The sequence below is a fragment of the Antedon bifida genome, chromosome 3, assembly GCF_963402885.1.
Source record: "Antedon bifida chromosome 3, ecAntBifi1.1, whole genome shotgun sequence".
Lineage (NCBI taxonomy): Eukaryota > Metazoa > Echinodermata > Crinoidea > Comatulida > Antedonidae > Antedon > Antedon bifida.
The window spans coordinates 17,334,819-17,352,647 of NC_136228.1; the positions used below are offsets into that span (position 1 = coordinate 17,334,819).

Below are 17,829 nucleotides of genomic sequence, written 5' to 3' on the forward strand. Positions count from 1 at the left end.
AGGGACAGGGACACATTTGAGAGTGCCAAATGGTTGATTTAATCCTATTAAAGGGACAGGGACACGTTTGAGAGTGCCAAATGGTTGATTTAATCCTATTAAAGGGACAGGGACAGGTTTGAGAGTGCCAAATGGTTGATTTAATCCTATTAAAGGGACAGGGACAGGTTTGAGAGTGCCAAATGGTTGATTTAATCCTATTAAAGGGAAAGGGACACGTTTGAGAGTGCCAAATGGTTGATATGTAACCCTATTAAAGGGACAGGGACACATTTGAGAGTGCCAAATAGTTGATTTAACCCTATTAAAAAGACAGGGACACGTTTGAGAGTGCCAAATAGTTGATTTAATCCTATTATAAGGGGACAGATATTTTTTTTTGGAAAGAAAACACCACAGACAATAACTAGTGTGTTTTAATTTCTAAACATCTACGCTTTTGTACATTGAGGTATGACATGCTAACATTACATCGCAACCAAATCACTAATCAATTCGCAGATAAAAGAGTTCACAGGTAGATTGTACTGGTACCAGTTTTCAACGCCGTCTAACATTTGTATGAATAGAATGTCCATGTTTATTGCATCATTGGGCTAAGTCTGTGACTTAAGTCTTCATCATCCTCTGAGAGATCTATACGAATGAAAAACAGTATCAATCAATTTAGTATAACAGTTATTATGATTATTGTGGAAATTGTAATTGTTTTTTAAGATTATGAATAATAAATATAAATTCATAAAACACCACAATATTTTCCAATGTAATAAATTCAGTAGATTAGCATCATAAATATTGTTGAAATCAAAATCCTTTTTTGAATATGATCACAGTATAATTCATGAAACGCCACAAAATCATTTCCAATTTCTTGTAATAAATTCAGTAGATAGCATTCTTATCATAATTACTGTTTTAAGATTTATGAATAAAAATTCATGAAAAACCACAAATACATTTCAAATTTCAAGTAATAAATTCAGCATTGTTATAAGTATTGTTTAATAATCATCATTGTTTGAATATGATTATAATATAAATTAAATTCAACAATTTTCTATATCTATAATCAGCTTTTAGAAACAACTACAAAAAAACTACTCACTCTAATTATTTTATTCCTATAATAATAAGTTACATTATATTCTTTGTTTTATAAATCCTAAATTTTTGAGTAATATCATCCTCAATATCACCAACTTCTATGTCATTATTATCTTAATCATATTATCATATCATATATCATCATATGTGACTTCCTTTTTTATATGTTTCTCCCAATTTTGTATAATACTTTATACGAGCGCTGCTAGAGATTACAAGGTCAGATGATCCCAAGGTCATTATGTCATAAGTTCACTGGCATGTCAACATAAATGTCCACTTAATTTAAACCGCCGTTCCGCAACCTATGGGTCAAAACCCAATGTTTGGGTCGCGAAAACAAATTGATGGATCGAGAATGTTTTTTTTTAGCAAGTATAAACTGATCTAGATGGTTCTCAGTTTTGTAGAATCTACAAAGGCTAATTATATTTTACAAATCTACAGTTTTTTCCCTATGTTGAGGCGAGTAGCGTACCGTCACAATTGGGAATCGACGACGTTGCTAATATACAAGTGGGGAATCCCCTTTTAGGACGTGGATTTAATAATCTACCAACTGGTTCTATGAGCTATTTTCTGTAGTTTGCAACGAGTGTGTAACTTGACTGAAAAAGTGCGAACTTTGATGTACCGGCGGTGGGAACATTTACAATGAACATTCAATAGAAACAGGTCCCTCCCAAATTACACTCATAGCGATGTTATTCCTAGCCAGGGGAACTTTTTAAAGTTCAGGACGTTAGCATTGAATTACCAAAACAGGATCATGGGGTCGGAGTCAAAAAAGGTTGCGGAACGCTGATCTAAACGTTCATATTTCTGTCGACGAGTAACAGTCGACTACGACCCATGTCAAATCTAAAAGTCCCTAATATATCTTATGTTGGTTTTGTAGTTGTATTCTGGACATTCTTCTTCGTCATAGTACATTGATGTCACACTACTTATACACAGAAACAGGTTTGTCAGGGAAAGCAATTGATCCCAAAATAAATTATTGAGAGGTCATCATTAGCCTTTTGACCTCTATAATAACTCATAAAAAATGAAATCTATGCTCTGAAAACAGGTAGCTCCTAATTCGATCACAAAACATTTGCGGTTGTAAACAATCACCTTGCTTGCTAATTATGCACCATATTATCCATCAATATTACTTTGACTCTAAAAATCATTTTTGTACCCCTACCCCGTGAATTGTATTTTTAATGACTGTATCATTTGTGATTGTAGTCAATGCTAATGAAAGAAGAAAACTATTAAACCTGTAAATGTGCATAATTCATTCACATCTACATAAGGCATGGTTCAGAAATTATAAATAAATAACATATTTCCTCACAATGATTCTCCATAAGTTTAAAGAGTTTTTCAACAGCGCAATGCATAGATGCACACAATTTACAGAGCTCATCATATGATCAGTATGAGAAAATTTTCAAAATCAGTTCATCAAAGCATTGGGAAAAGAAATTGCATCTGTCCTTTGCAATGAAAATTGGTTTATCCCAAAATATTGATAATTAAAACTTCACTTACTTTCAAAAAAGTTTAAAATTTTATTTTTTTCTGGGTCCTGTATCTGCTTGTTATTTTTCAAAACAGAGATGGGTGTATTTCCTTCCTATAAAAATGAGTTTAGAGTATTATCAGAATATTATTTAATTGATACAGTATTATATCATGGCTCAAACATTTTTAATCAGAGGGTAGCTTGTTTGAAATACTACAGTATTATACGTTATCTTAATAATAATAATTATTGTAACTTGTAGTAGCGGCCTACGACTTAAATCATAAAGAAATACAGTATACACCTTTTAAAATGTAGGCTTAGCATTTAGGCCTAGCCTAGCTAAAGCCTGGTTTCCATAAAATTGCTACACGACAGAGTGTAGCGATTCTATGGAAACGCTAGAATTTATCGAGGATCTAGTATGCGAGCGCTAAATATTCTTTGGTACGCGTATACGATTCATCGCCGACAAAATCGGCAAAGTTGAACATGGTTGAACTTTGCAGATTTGACTGCGATGAATCAGGGAGCCTTCCCGATGGCGTCGACACCGTCGCTGTAGCGATGGTGTAGCGATTTTATTGAAACCAGGCTTAAGCAAACTCAATTCAAGGCTCAACGTGCTGTCGCGATGTATCGCGAAGAGTAGGCCTGGCCCTACTAGGCTAGAAGTGGTCAAATCGTACCTAAAATAACTCGTACCTATTCCCAACTTGGCCCCACACGAACTCGTACATACCTAATTTTTAATCCTACATTTTAACGGTAATGTGCATTGTATTTTAAGGGTCTTTCACACCTGTTCCGTAACGGTTCTGGCAAGTCCAATCGAACGTCAATGATTCGTTTTTACGCGGCTACATGCATATCGATTGGCACATAGCCGCGTGGAGCATTGTGAAAACGAAACATTGGCATTCGATTCGCCGGACCGGAACCGTGCCTGAACAGGTGTGAAAGGCCCTTTAAGCTGTAGGCCACTTCTACATGTTACAATATTAGTAAGAAAACGTAAACAGTAATCAGTTTTAATAATCCTCTAGTATTTCAAATGACCTACCCTCTGATTAATAATGGAATGATCCAAATGACCAACCAACCAATCATTTGATGAACTCAGTTTTATAGTTCCAGAATGGAACTAGAAAACTGAGATATTGATATCTGAGTTTTCTAGATCTAGAAAACTCAGATATATCTGAGATCTGAGTTTTCTAGACACCCAAAAAAATGTACGATTGATTGAATAAAGTTCACATTATATAAATCTAAATAATCTAATAATAATTGCCATTACTGATAAACAAGGAAACAAAAAAGCTGATTGTCCTGACAATTCTTTTTACATTACCTTATTTTGCAATGTTACTGGTGCACCATGTTGTTTCAGATAAGTCACCATTTCTAAGGTAGGATGATATCTATCACTCAGATATACATGTAATGGAGTGTCACCATTCTGGAAAGGAATCATAATCATAAAGTTTATAAATAATGACAACAGACATTATGTGAATTGTTTGCAATAGCTGTGAACATTTTGAAAGTTGATATTGTGGACTATATCAAATGTTCTCCACAAAATATCCAGTTTATTTGAGCAATGGCCCGCCACAGGAGTTGCCATTTTGGATTGTCTGATTCAACTGAGGCTTAAAAGGGCCCACTACAAATATGGTGTATGGGCACCTCAATAATTTATTTAATTTTGTACAATGAATCATAGAGATATGTGTCAGAGAATTACATATACAATTGTACACCCTATGAGCAAAGGGGGTATAAAAGGTATCAAAATTGCCACACATTTTAGAGAACTTTTGATGAGATGTTAAAAATTAACATTGCATAACATTAAGAAATTATAGAACAATAACATCAGAAACAATAAAATTTCTTGTGGCCTATGATAAAATGAGTGGGGGGGTGGGGGGAGGGGGAGAATGTTTACTGCAGAAGATATAGATTGTTAGCCTATTACACTGACAATTTTCTATAAATTACCTTATTTTGCAATGTTGTTGATGTATCCTGATTTAGGAGACATGTCACCATTTCTAAGGTAGGGTCATAATCACCATTCATATATACATGTAATGGAGTGTTTCCATCCTGTAAAGGAATCATAGTCATGACTTTTAAAATATTGATAACAGACATCTGTAATATGTAAAATGCGTTTTGATAATCAAATACTTAAGGAAATCTTTGAGTAATTTCAAATTGCGCAAGTCGTTCAAATTGCACATAACATAGCCACTCAGACTGTATTAGTAAGTGATGTGATTGATGCACACCAATTGACTTTCCCTCCTGAGTATCATAAAGTCTATTATTTTATGTTTCAGGTAACATATTATCAATTTGCAAAATTTTTAAAATTATATTCTTTATATGATGTGTGTGGTCAGTAGACATAATTAATCATAAATGATATTTCGCGTCTCATCATACTCATTCTCAGTAGCAGGCTCAGATCTGGGAATCAAATCTCATACACTGCCAAATATTATAGTTCTGTTTCCCTATTCATAATTTCTGTAATATCGCTGATTATACTATGCCCAAGAAAAACCTGCATTTTAACATTCTTACAACGTCATCAAGATGTCATAACAACAGTCCTAAACAGCATTTCTGTTACCAACCTCAACTCTGTTACTTCCAAATAATCACACTAGCTTTACTACCCAGGTCGCTATATTTTGGTTTTTGTACGCAAGTTGGGTACCCCTCATGAAATTTCACAAAAAAAAAAAACATGTATAATTCAGTAATCATATGTAATATGCATAGGTCTGGGCCGGGTTTCTGATTTCCTGGGTCGTGGTCATGTTTTTGTGAACAACTAGAGGGTGAGCTAACGAAATTGTTTCTCTTTAAATACAACAATTGTTGGATAAGTAATTTAGTAAATAATATTGTCATTATTTAAACAATAGAATGGTTTACCACAACAGATCTAAATCTCTGTACATTACCTTATTTTGCATGGTTGCTGATGTACATTGCTGTACTAGACAAGTCACTATTTCGAAGGTATGATTGAATCCATCACTCAGATATACATGTAATGGAGTGTTCCCATCCTGTAAAGGAATCATAATCATAAAGTTTATAAATACTGAAAACAGACAAAAAATGTTATCTGTCAATACAAACTATAGCAACAATTACTGCTAAATTATGTAGTAATCGTAAATTGTCATTATTGATATAAGAGAAAAATATAAGGGTTTCTGCAGTAGATAGAGAATGTTAGCCTACATTAGCAATTTTAAATTACCTTATTTTGCAATAGAATGGTTTTCCACAAAGGATCTAAATCTCTGTACATTACCTTATTTTGCATGGTTGCTGATGTACATTGCTGTACAAGACAAGTCACTATTTCTAAGGTATGATTACATCCATTACTCAGATATACATGTAATGGAGTGTTCCCATCCTATAAAGAAATCATAATATATGAGGTTTATAAATACTAATAATAGCTTTTATGTGTAATTGGTTTTCTGTCAATGGAAATTATTGCAACCATTACAGCTAAACAATGTAACAAATAATCTTGTCATTATTCAAAGAAAATAAATTGCCTTATTTTGTAATGTTGCTGATGCAACAAGGGATTCCACTATTTCTAAGATAGGTTGTATTTGTCTATCATCACTCAGATATACATGCCGTGGAGTGTTTCCATCCTGTAAAGGAATCATAATCATGAAGTTTATAATTATAATATTATATATATTATTATATATATATTATATTATAATAATACTGACAACAGATGATGTTTATTCTGTCAATATAGTAACAATTACTGCTAAATACAGTAATTTAGTAGACAATTCTAATTCTAATAGTCATTATTGAAATAAAAAATAGAATGGTTCACGAAAATCTCTGTAAATTACCTTAGTTTGCAATGTTGCTGATGCACCATGATTTAAGAGACAATTTACGATTGCTAAAGTAGGGTTAATTAGGTCACCACTCAAATATACATACAGTGGAGTGTTTCCATCCTGTAAAGGAATCATAATCATAAACAGACATTGTGTGAAATTGGATTTCTGTCAATACAACAATTATTAAATAATGTACTCTGTAGTAAATGATCTTAATTATCATCTTTATTGATAAATGGGGGAAAACTGTTGTTATCACTGAGGTCATTTGAGGTAAAGTTTAGAAACATGAAAACATGAAAAATGAAGATTAATTAGATCAGACTTGAATAGGTTATTTTGTAGTTTTAATCAAGTTAATCACTTCCGTAGAAAAAAAAATTAAATAAAATGACAAAATAAATGGTTAAATTCAACCAAAAATCCATTGGCTGGCCGCCAATTTGAATATTTTTTGCTTTAAATTACAGTTATTTCAGGTAAATATATTTTTTTTAATCTAATTTTTGGTCAAAGTGGATAACTATTATGTGACATTAAAATGACATATTCAACAAAAAGTTTTAATAATAATTTTTTTCAGGGGGACAATACATCTTTAAATACAAATTTTTTAATATAGAAAAGGAAAGAGGGAAAATGAAAAAGCCTATTATTAAGGCAAGTAGTAATAGGGTCATTCCATGCCAACTCAACAAATGAGATGGCTAGGTACCCCCTCAGATTTCCTTGAAACTCACATATAATATGCAACTATATGTCTCACGAACACACCAAAAAGTTCAGTTGCCAACTCCAAGTCGTTTAAAAGTTATGGCCATTTGAAAATGTGTCGTCTGTAGAATTTTTGGTCTTAATAAATTACCTTTTTGTAAAGTTGCATTTTTAATTAGCCATATTTTAAAAATTATTAAAGCTAATAAGCTGAATATTAATACACTGACATAATTTTGGTCATAGATTAAAAATATGAAAAAAAAATTGCTGTATCTCAATTAATTTTCGAGATTTTGGTCCCTAGAGACCCCAATTTATTTTGTCGCAAACAGCTTCGGCAATTTTTACCCCATATTTAAATATGGAAATACATTTTTAAATTTAATTTTTCCTATACATTATTAATATATGGTGTTAAATGTATCCATACAAAATAGTTCATCATTTTTAAAATTCATCTTAGGGGTGCATTGCGCGTCAAAAAGTCACTCGGGACACAAAATACAAAAAATCGTTACTTTTTCGTTTTGAACTTTGACCTTGTGGGCAATTATTTCCAAAATTGAAACTCATCATATAAGTTCATCAATGCATGATTCAGCTATGTTCCAAATACCAGTTTGGTGTCTTTATGCCTTCATGTCTAAATATGACTATTAAATTAGGGCATTTTGTGTATATTTGTAGCAATTTCAATGTAAAACGTGCTATCCTCAATTTCCGGAAGATCATAATTTCAACATTTTATCTCCTAGTGCCTTTTCAATACATTCAATTTTAGACAATTTTTGGCCCTGAATCCATTTCTGCAACATTCAAAGTAACAAAATGAATAGTTTAAGAGATATACGTGGTCAAAAATGGCTCAAGTGCATAATTAGTGTGCACATATTGCTACAATCGCGATATTTAAATGGACATAAGTTTTATACTGAAACCCCTAGAACATCACAACTTGTTATCCTAGCAAAACTTTTGATCCTGAATCCATTTCTGCAACATTCAAAGTAACAAAATGAATAGTTTAAGAGATATACATAAGCAAAAATGGCTCACGTGCATAATTAATGTGCACATATTGCTACAATCGCGATATTTAAATGGACATAAGTTTTATACTGAAACCCCTAGAACATTACAACTTGTTATCCTAGCAAAACTTTTGATCTTGAATCCATTTTTGCAATCAATGAAGTAACAAAATGAATAGTTTTAAAGATACATGTGCTAAAAAATGGCCCACAGCAACAATTGCAAATATGTATATATATATGGGCAATTCCAGCAAAACATCACACAGTACAACAAAAATTTAAATTGACATTGAAAAATCATAAATGGTGTCATTTTAAAGATTATTAGTTGAACTTTTATTAATTATAATTGTTTTTTTATATATATAATCAGAAAAAACAAATATTTTTGTCTGCTGAATATGTACAGTTAAAAAATGTTTTTTCCAATTTTTTTTCTGAATTTTGCTAAAAATTCAATTTACAAACATATAATGTACATAAAATGATTTTTCTAACATGATAGGGCAATTTATTTTAATGTTTTTAAAAAGGAAATGCATAATTATTATACTTTTTCCCTAAAAATTAAAAAATTCTGGCTGTGCAAAATTTGTAAATTTTAGGTGTATACGTCCATAACAAAATTACAACAAATCATTTTTTTTCTTAGTTGCGTAATATTGCATATTGATGTGGATTTTTTTTAGCAGAACTATCATGTTTTAATCATAAGGCTAAAAAATAATTCATAAATCGTGAACATTTCATTTAATTTTCTTTTTTTGTTGTTGTTATATGGACGGGCTGAGATAAATTTCCTAACAAATGTATACATCAAATTTGAGTATAGGTAGTGGTGTTCCCTCTCAAATATAGTCATTTTTTTATAAAAGTACTTACTGATAAAAATGGTACATTAGAACAATACTTGAAAGATCAGAAGAAAATATGGACGTCTATGTAAAATCCATGAACATATCCACCAGTCTAATGAATACTTCAATAAATAATGTGCCTCCTGCATTTGATTCATTCTTTTGGTTTACTGTATTATCTTAAAAACTAAACATTGTATCATTTTGGAGAAGCTAGCTACTGTACAGGTATTTCATTATACATGGATGCGGAGAGAGACGTACATTACTTGATAATGATCAAATTTGTGCACATTTTGAGCACTTGTATCTTTAAAACTATTCATTTTGTTACTTTGAATGAAGCAGAAATGGATTCAGGATCAAAAGTTTTGCTAGGATAACAAGTTGTGATGTTCTAGGGGTTTCAGAATAAAACTTATGTCCATTTAACTATCGCGATTGTAGCAATATGTGCACATTAAATATGCATGTGAGCCATTTTTGCCTATGTATATCTCTTAAACTATTCATTTTGTTACTTTGAATGTTGCAGAAATGGATTCAGGATCAAAAGTTTTGCTAGGATAACAAGTTGTGATGTTCTAGGGGTTTCAGTATAAAACTTATGTCCATTTAAATATCGCGATTGTAGCAATATGTGCACACTTATTATGCATGCGAGCCATTTTTGACCATGTATATCTCTTAAACTATTCATTTTGTTACTTTGAATGTTGCAGAAATGGATTCAGGGCCAAAAATTGTCTAAAATTGAATGTATTGAAAGCACTAGGAGATAAAATGTTGAAATTATGATCTTCCGAAAATTGACGATAGCACGTTTTACATTGAAATTGCTGCAAATATACACAAAACGCCTTCATTTCATAGTCATATTTGGACATGAAGGAATAAAGACACCAAACTGGTATTTGGAACATAGCTGAATCATGCATTGATGAACTTATATGATGAGTTTCAACTTTAAGAATAATTGCCCACAAGGTCAAAGTTCAAAACGAAAAAGTAACAATTTTTTGTATTTTGTGTCCCGAGTGACCTTTTGATGCGCAGTGTACCCCTAAGATAGATTTTTAATATGATGAACTTTTTTTTATGGATACATTTAACACCATATATTAATATTGTATAGGAAAAAATCAATTTAAAAATGTATTTTCATATTTAAATAAGGGGTAAAAATTGCCGAAACTGTTTGCGACATAATAAATTAGGGTCTCGAGGGACCAAAATCTCGGAAATTAATTGAGATACACCCATTTTTAAAAGATATTTTTAATCTATGATCAAAATTATGTCAGCATATCAATATTCAGCTTATTAGCTTTAATAGTTTTTAAAATATGGCTAATTAAAAATGCAACTTTACAAAAAGGTAATTTATTAAGACCAAAAATTCTACAGACGACACATTTTCAAATGGCCATAACTTTTTAACGACTTGGAGTTGGCAACTGAAATTTTTGGTGTGTTCGTGAGACATATAGTTGCATATTATATGAGAGTTTCAAGAAAATCTGAGGGGGTACCCAGCCATGATTTTCAGAAAATTTGTTGAGTTGGCATGGAATGACCCAATTTAGCAAAAATGTGAATTTCATAAAATTGTATTTAAAAGAATGTTCAAATCACTTTGACCAAAATTGGATAATAAAAAAAATTAAAACTGTAATTTAAGCAACAAATTGTCAAATTGTCCATCAGACAATGGTTTTTAGTAAAAGAAAAATTTTTTTTTTTTCTACGGAAGTGAATAACTTATTAAAACTGCCAAGGCCTATTTAAAGTCTGATTATATTTAGTTATACCTCATCGATAGTTTTCACAAGATCTGGTTGCGTCCTACAAAGTCGTTCAACTGTTTCCAAATCATTCCTGACCAAAGCTTGTTCTAAATTGTTCCTGTCAAAATGAAAGTTATAAACTTCAATATTATCCTAAAAGGTTTGGAATTACCTATTTCTATATTGAAATAATATACAAATTGCCCTTTACTGTAAGTCAACCTAACTTACACTTTCAAAAAGTCAACTTAAGATCTCTTAAGATCTAGAAAGTGAGATGACCAAATGAATGCCAGATGATGTCAGTGTTCATGACAGGCCTGATTGCATGTTTAAATTTGAATTTGTTCTTACTTAAAGATGTATTGCCCCCTGAAAAAATAATTCTAAACATTTTTTTGATGAATATGCCATTTTATTGTCACATAATAGTTATCCACAATTGAATAGAAAAAAACATTATTTACCTGAAAAAACTGTAATTTAAACCAAAAAACAGTCAAATTGGCTGGCAGCCAGCCAATAGGTTTTTGGTTGAATTTATTTTGTGAGTGAAAACATTTTTTTGTTTGTTTTTCTTTTCTATGGAAGAGATTTACTTTATTAAAACTACAAAATAACCTATTCAAAGTCTGATTTAATTAATCTTCATTTTGTCATGTTTTTGGAGGACAATACATCTCTATGGTCTTTTTATATATTTTTTTGACACTTTGTTAAAAGTGCCATAAAAATGAAATTTTAAAAAGTAAAATAAATATCAACAAATAATTGAAAGTTAGTTTATTCGTATTTTAAATAAATTTGAAAAACCATACCTCTCCATTTTAAAAATACACCGTCTTCATTTACCAATCAAGTCAATTATGCCTCTCTTAAAACAAAAATGCTAAACATTAAATCTCTCCTGTTAAAATATCTAACTGAAATAATTTTTGTTAGGGCATTTAGATTTAAACAGTATATTTTAACTAACTGCGTAGGCCTGTTGTAAAAGTGTTTATACAGTAGATCATGACATACACAAACACCTTATCACCCAACAGCTTTTGTTTACTTGTTGAGGATTAATACATATCAACGTACATCTAGTAGGAGCGATATCCAAGCTAACTTTGAAAAGGCATATTGGAGTATTGAGTCTAATACACATTTCACAAAGCAGACCAAATAATGTATAGTTGTAACAAGAATTAACATCACTAATCTACAAGCCGATTCTCGGTACTGTATCTATTTCCGAAGTATCAGGAATATTTTGTAATACAACATCATGTGTTTCACATGTATCTAGAGTAACCTAACCCTTAACGTCCTTACACGATACAGGCACCACATGTGATCCTGTATTACCAAATATTCCTATGATACTTCGGAAATAGATAGTATGTGGAGATACAGCACTGGGAATCAGGTGGATCTACTGAGTATACAAATGTATTATCAACCTTTTGTTAAAACCTGTAAAAATGGCTGAAATGACAAATCAAAAGTGGAGGATGTAATTTTATTAACTATTAAACACAGCAAAAGACATTTAAAATTCATCTCATTATTCTGCTGGATTATATACCATGTTGTGGCTACCTTTAAAACTAAACAATACTTATTAAATTGTTACAGACTAGCTTTGTAACCTTCAAGTCAAATGACTATAATGAAGAAATTAAAAAAAATATATAACTCACACAAATGAATTTATAAAAAGTTGTTGGTAACCAAAAATTACAATGGTCGGCTATGGATTTCAAGATTCTTCCATCCACTGGTCTAGCAGTCTGATATTGCAGTACTACATCAAAACACCAAACCAAACATTTATAGCCTTATTCCTCTTGTAAAACAATCAGGTGATATTTACTTTATCTTCTCTTTAAATACAAAATGATATTATATCGCCATATCTGTCAGTTTACTTCAACAAATCCTCATTATTCAAATTTATCAGATAGTTTTCTGTATAACTATAAATGCACTATATTGAACTTGTTATCATTATAAATATTCACATTAGTGTCACATTATCAACATTAACTAATAAAACAATTATTTGTGTATCAGGAACTTAATAAAATAATTATTTTTAGTTCCTGTTACACAATTTGTTATCAGATAATCTTAGAGATTTAATTTAAGCATTGTATTTCAATGTTCAACAAAGATAATAAAGATAATGCAATGACTAATGAATTTAATTAGTAAAAATGTATGAGATATGAAATTGATAATGTGACACTGATGTGACCATTTATATAATGATAAAAAGTTCAATATTATAAGTGCATTTATACAGAAAACTGAAATATATGCCATGCTTTAATTTTAAATAAACATATAATAGAACATCATTTTGAATAAATGCCCTGTGGTATTTATTTTCTTGAATAAACGCCCCGCCGCATGCATTATATATACAATATTGTTCTACAACACATTTATATTTGCAGTAGAATTCAATGATTGATATGATCTACAATTTACCAAGCATTTTGATACAATTTTTAGTGTAGTTTATCAGTTTTTGATATAAATTATATTGTATTTTTTCATATCTGGGGTATTTATTTGATTATACATGTTACCAAATTACACCCAAAAAAAATATATGCCTCCCCTGAATAAACGTCTCCCACTAAAAACCCTCCTGAAAAATAAACACCCCGGTAATCTATTTTATTGAGTTTCTGCTACACAATTTGTTATCAAAAAAAAAACTAGAGATTTAATATAACCATTGCATTTCTATGTTCAACAAAGATAATGCAATGATTAATGATTTCAATTAGTAAAAAGGAACTGATTATGTTGATAATGTGACGCTAATGTGACCATTTATAATGATAAAAAGTTCAATATAAGTGCATTTATACAGAAAACTAATTCTAACTAATAAATTTATATAATTATTCTATTGAGTTCCTGCTACACAATTTGTTATCAGATAATCTTAGAGATTTAATATTTAAGCATTGTATTTCAATGTTCAACAATGATAATAAAGATAATGAATCCAATTAGTAAACCTTTTAAACACCACAGATTTCGTTGTACAACACTACAATCTCTATTTTGGTATATATAATAGTGATTATGATATTAGGAAGTGATGCTAATGATATGATGCATTAATTATGATGGAGATATTATATTTGAATGGTGAAAATGAATACAGTGAACTTGTCAATACACAGCAGCAGTTTATCATCCATTCTGATTATATTTGATAAATGTGCTTTCTTATAAAAAAAAAAGTGTATTACTAATGTCTTCAGTATGAATCTTCAACATATAATAAAGAGATATTTTGTTTTTTTAACTAATACACCTTAATACTCATTTATTTATTTCTGTCTTTAGGCCTACATTGCTCTGTGAAATATGAGATATTCTAATGTTCAACAAAGATATTACTAGAACACAGCAGTTTATTACTGTTCGGTACAATTACATTTTTTTGGTTATATATACGCACAGTGATAATAAACTTTGTCAATAGTCAATCAGTCAATATTGTACATACCAAAGTGATAATAAATAGGATGAACTTTGAATATCTTTATACTAATACCATTTTATTACAACATATCCATATAACAAAGATTAGTTGCCCAAATATTAAACTTTCCCCAAGTCTGTAGTTATTCTCTTTTTTTTTTATGTTAGTCCACCAGTCAGCGTTTTGATTTTTGTACTTTTATATGTATGAAACGCCATTGTGGCAATTGTAGTGATTAGTCACACATGTAAATATGTATGCAAATTACTGATTGTCATTGATTGAATAAAAACCTGACGATTGCTGCCTTCGCGTGAGTCAGCACAATAGAAGCCAGTGTGTATACGTTTTATAATTATCGGGCATTCCGATCTACTATCTTTTTACTAATAACCTAGACTACCCAAATATCTCAAGTTAACATTTACTAAATTAGGATAAGTAATTCAAAAAGAACACTCATTAGACAGATGTGTATGAAATAATTAAAGAAATTGCTTGACATGAACTTAGAGAAAAAAAGAAAATTAAAAATTGACAAAATATTAATTTCAATGCAGGTGGAAAGTCAATTTGACGATGATAATTATTAAATTGTTAATGTCCAAAGTGTACTAAAGTACTCGACGCATGGAATACTTGTGAACATGCACAGTATTGTGCCTAAAGTTAGACTGATTTATTTAAAAATGCTTGTAATTACTTTTTTTGTTCTATTTTGTAATAACATATTGATTAATATTGATATCTAGTTATTTAGTATATTAACATCTTCATCAACTGGAATGTAATATACAAATAACTAATATAAACACCCAATAAAATGGCCTGGTTTAAATTACTGATTCCAATATTTTCAGTCCCTCAAGGCACCCTGTGGCACTTCAAATGTTTCACAATACAAACTTTGCCGTGGCCCAGTGTCTGCAGAACATTCACTCGTTTGATTTTCGTGTTGCTGTTCTATTGTTAGTCAACTGAAGCTATATTGTTGTTGAAAGGCTTGTTACATAATCATTACACCAAACTCGCATACACATGCTTGTAGTGAAATTAGCCTAAATCACAAACAGCATTAAGACACACACAAACATATAATATATTTTTTCCTGGAGAAATCTTATGTAGGAGAATTTTACAGTACGCTCTCGGAGTGGCTTTCTAGTTAAGGTATTGTTATCATTAACAAGTCATTTTCATGTCGGATTTTATGAGCTGCACATTTTGACAACTTTTGGTTCATCTTTCGTATGTGTTTTTACTGATCAAAGCCCAGGGATTCCACTTTTAAAATCTACGTATATCAGGTAATGGTCTCCAGTATTGAGATGCAATAAGGATGTAACATACAAACTCAAGAAATAAACAATTACCTGCATTTTTCACGAGGTGCGTATTGTTTACACATCCACTTTATATTCGACCATTCATTTTATTTATGAACAAAACATGCAAGTATTAGGATACAGCAAGAAAAAACATAAAAAATGTGGGAAGATTCATCCAAAAACGAGAAATTATGAATTTTATAAAATTTTTGGAATGTATATCATTATTATTTATCATTTTTTCCAGAATATTAATAAATGATATATTGGGTACATAACTGATTCAAAAGCGACCAATTCGAAACATGAACGATTTCAAATGCGGTTGTGGATCATCAGTATCAGAATGGTTATCTTGGGAAGCAGGACAGGAGCCTTCTGGCCAAATTAATAATATAACAGAGCACACTTTAGGCCTCCTACTCCACAAATCTGTATTCGTATATTATAGGCACTACTACTAGTGACGATCGGGCCCAGACTATCGGGCCCAGACGATTGGGCCCAGACGATCAGGCCCAACAAACAAGACGATCGGGGATGTTATTTTGGTTGCAATTAAACCAACTTTTGGAAATTGTATGGCGTGCGTCAGTCTAGCTATGCATCTTTTATCATATCTGTCATGTTTTTTAAATCGATTGGGTTTTATTGCGTCACGCCATTTTGTATTTGCCGCACTAAATACATTTTCGTGATTATTATTATACATTTCGTGATCGTTTTTATAGTTATGCCTACTGATAGATAATTAATTTTTTTAGACGATGAGTATTTATTATGCTAATTATATATATTTCATTTACTTTATTACAGATGAGGAGAGGATGTGCTTTTCCAAATATGATTGTTTATAATTATACTAATCAAATGTTAACATTGTTTAAATATGTAATCATTTTAATGTAATGTTATGTGGTGGTAGGAGATGAGACGAGTTAACTTTCCTTTGCGCCTGTTGTTCTTCAGCAAGTGTTTACTGTGATACAATCCGGGGGATTCCCCTTAAAATAAAACATAGCGTGTTACGGAATAAACATCAAAGCAGTAACAGTTGCCTGCCAAAAGTGGAAACAGTTTGAATTTATAATATTTTCAATAAGGTTCTCTGTCATTATCATTGCAGTAAAATAAAAAGCAAATAAAAGAAGTCTGTGTCTTATACATAAAGGTTTGTAATTAACATCTAGTTAATTTCTGCATGTACACTTTTGTGGGTAAATCGTATTCTTATATATCCATAGCAATATGCTACGGTAGATTCATCTTTCCTTTAATCAACAGTATTATTTTATAATATTGGGTTAAAAAAATGTACTCTTGTATTCCACTTGTATTGTAGGCATAGAAAGAATTGGTAATAAATACTCTATTACTAATTATAGGGAGAGAGAGAGAGTCCCACCCGAGAACTACTTGCGAATTTTTTCGCAAGTATTCTCAAATGTACTTAGTATAAAGTACAAATTACGTCAGAATAGGGCAAAAACATCTAATTACTCAACTCCCTGACGCAAAAACTACAATTACAATCCTGTTGGTGCAGTACCCGCTGCTTACTTGGGCTCGAATCTAACCACTAGCCATCAGCGCAAGCTCGGTGGTCTAGAGGTATGAACGCCAGGCTAGTAATCTTGAGGTCGTGGGTTCGAGTCCCACCCGAGAACTACTTGCGAATTTTTTCGCAAGTATTCTTAAATGTACTTAGTATAAAGTACAAATTACGTCAGAGTAGGGTAAAACATCTAATTACTCAACTCCCTGACGCAAAAACTATAATTACAATCCTATATTAACTATTATTAATAATTTCAGATTTTTTTTCAGAAACAACATTTTTTTACAATGATTTTTAATCAGCACAATGAGCACATATTCACAAACATCTTGCAACCTGTAAACAAATTGAAAACAAACATTAGGCCTATATACATACTTAGGCCTAAATAAACATTCATTCCTTATACGTAACAAATATAACCAATTACAACCGCAAAAGCTTATCAACGACGCTCCATACCGAATACCAGATGTTGATTTTTATCGGAATCAAAATAAAACGCAATCGATTTT

General features: G+C 31.0%; 2 protein-coding genes across 4 annotated transcripts; both read right to left on the bottom strand.

The window, feature by feature from the left end:
• Positions 1 to 248: 248 nt before the first annotated feature.
• LOC144838562 (uncharacterized) lies at positions 249 to 6,031 on the bottom strand. 2 transcript variants are annotated; one of them, XM_078693971.1, is made up of 6 exons: positions 5,967 to 6,031; positions 5,608 to 5,715; positions 4,631 to 4,738; positions 3,978 to 4,085; positions 2,650 to 2,734; positions 249 to 636 (listed from the first exon to the last, which is right to left on the bottom strand). In XM_078693971.1, exons 1-6 carry the CDS (start codon positions 5,976 to 5,978, stop codon positions 581 to 583), a joined length of 477 nt encoding a protein of 158 aa, XP_078550097.1. In that variant the 5' UTR covers positions 5,979 to 6,031; the 3' UTR covers positions 249 to 580. The 2 variants fall into 2 exon arrangements, with proteins under 2 accessions (XP_078550097.1, XP_078550098.1); XM_078693972.1 differs by lacking the exon at positions 5,608 to 5,715.
• Positions 6,032 to 6,102: 71 nt separating this feature from the next.
• On the bottom strand, positions 6,103 to 13,099 carry LOC144838471 (uncharacterized). 2 transcript variants are annotated; one of them, XM_078693859.1, is made up of 5 exons: positions 12,621 to 13,099; positions 11,751 to 11,806; positions 10,957 to 11,050; positions 6,544 to 6,654; positions 6,103 to 6,327 (listed from the first exon to the last, which is right to left on the bottom strand). In XM_078693859.1, the coding sequence occupies exons 2-5, from the start codon at positions 11,756 to 11,758 to the stop codon at positions 6,205 to 6,207; spliced, it is 336 nt and encodes a 111-aa protein (XP_078549985.1). In that variant the 5' UTR covers positions 11,759 to 11,806; positions 12,621 to 13,099; the 3' UTR covers positions 6,103 to 6,204. The 2 variants fall into 2 exon arrangements, with proteins under 2 accessions (XP_078549985.1, XP_078549986.1); XM_078693860.1 differs by having other exon boundaries at positions 12,616 to 13,099.
• Between the last annotated feature and the right edge of the window lie 4,730 nt (positions 13,100 to 17,829).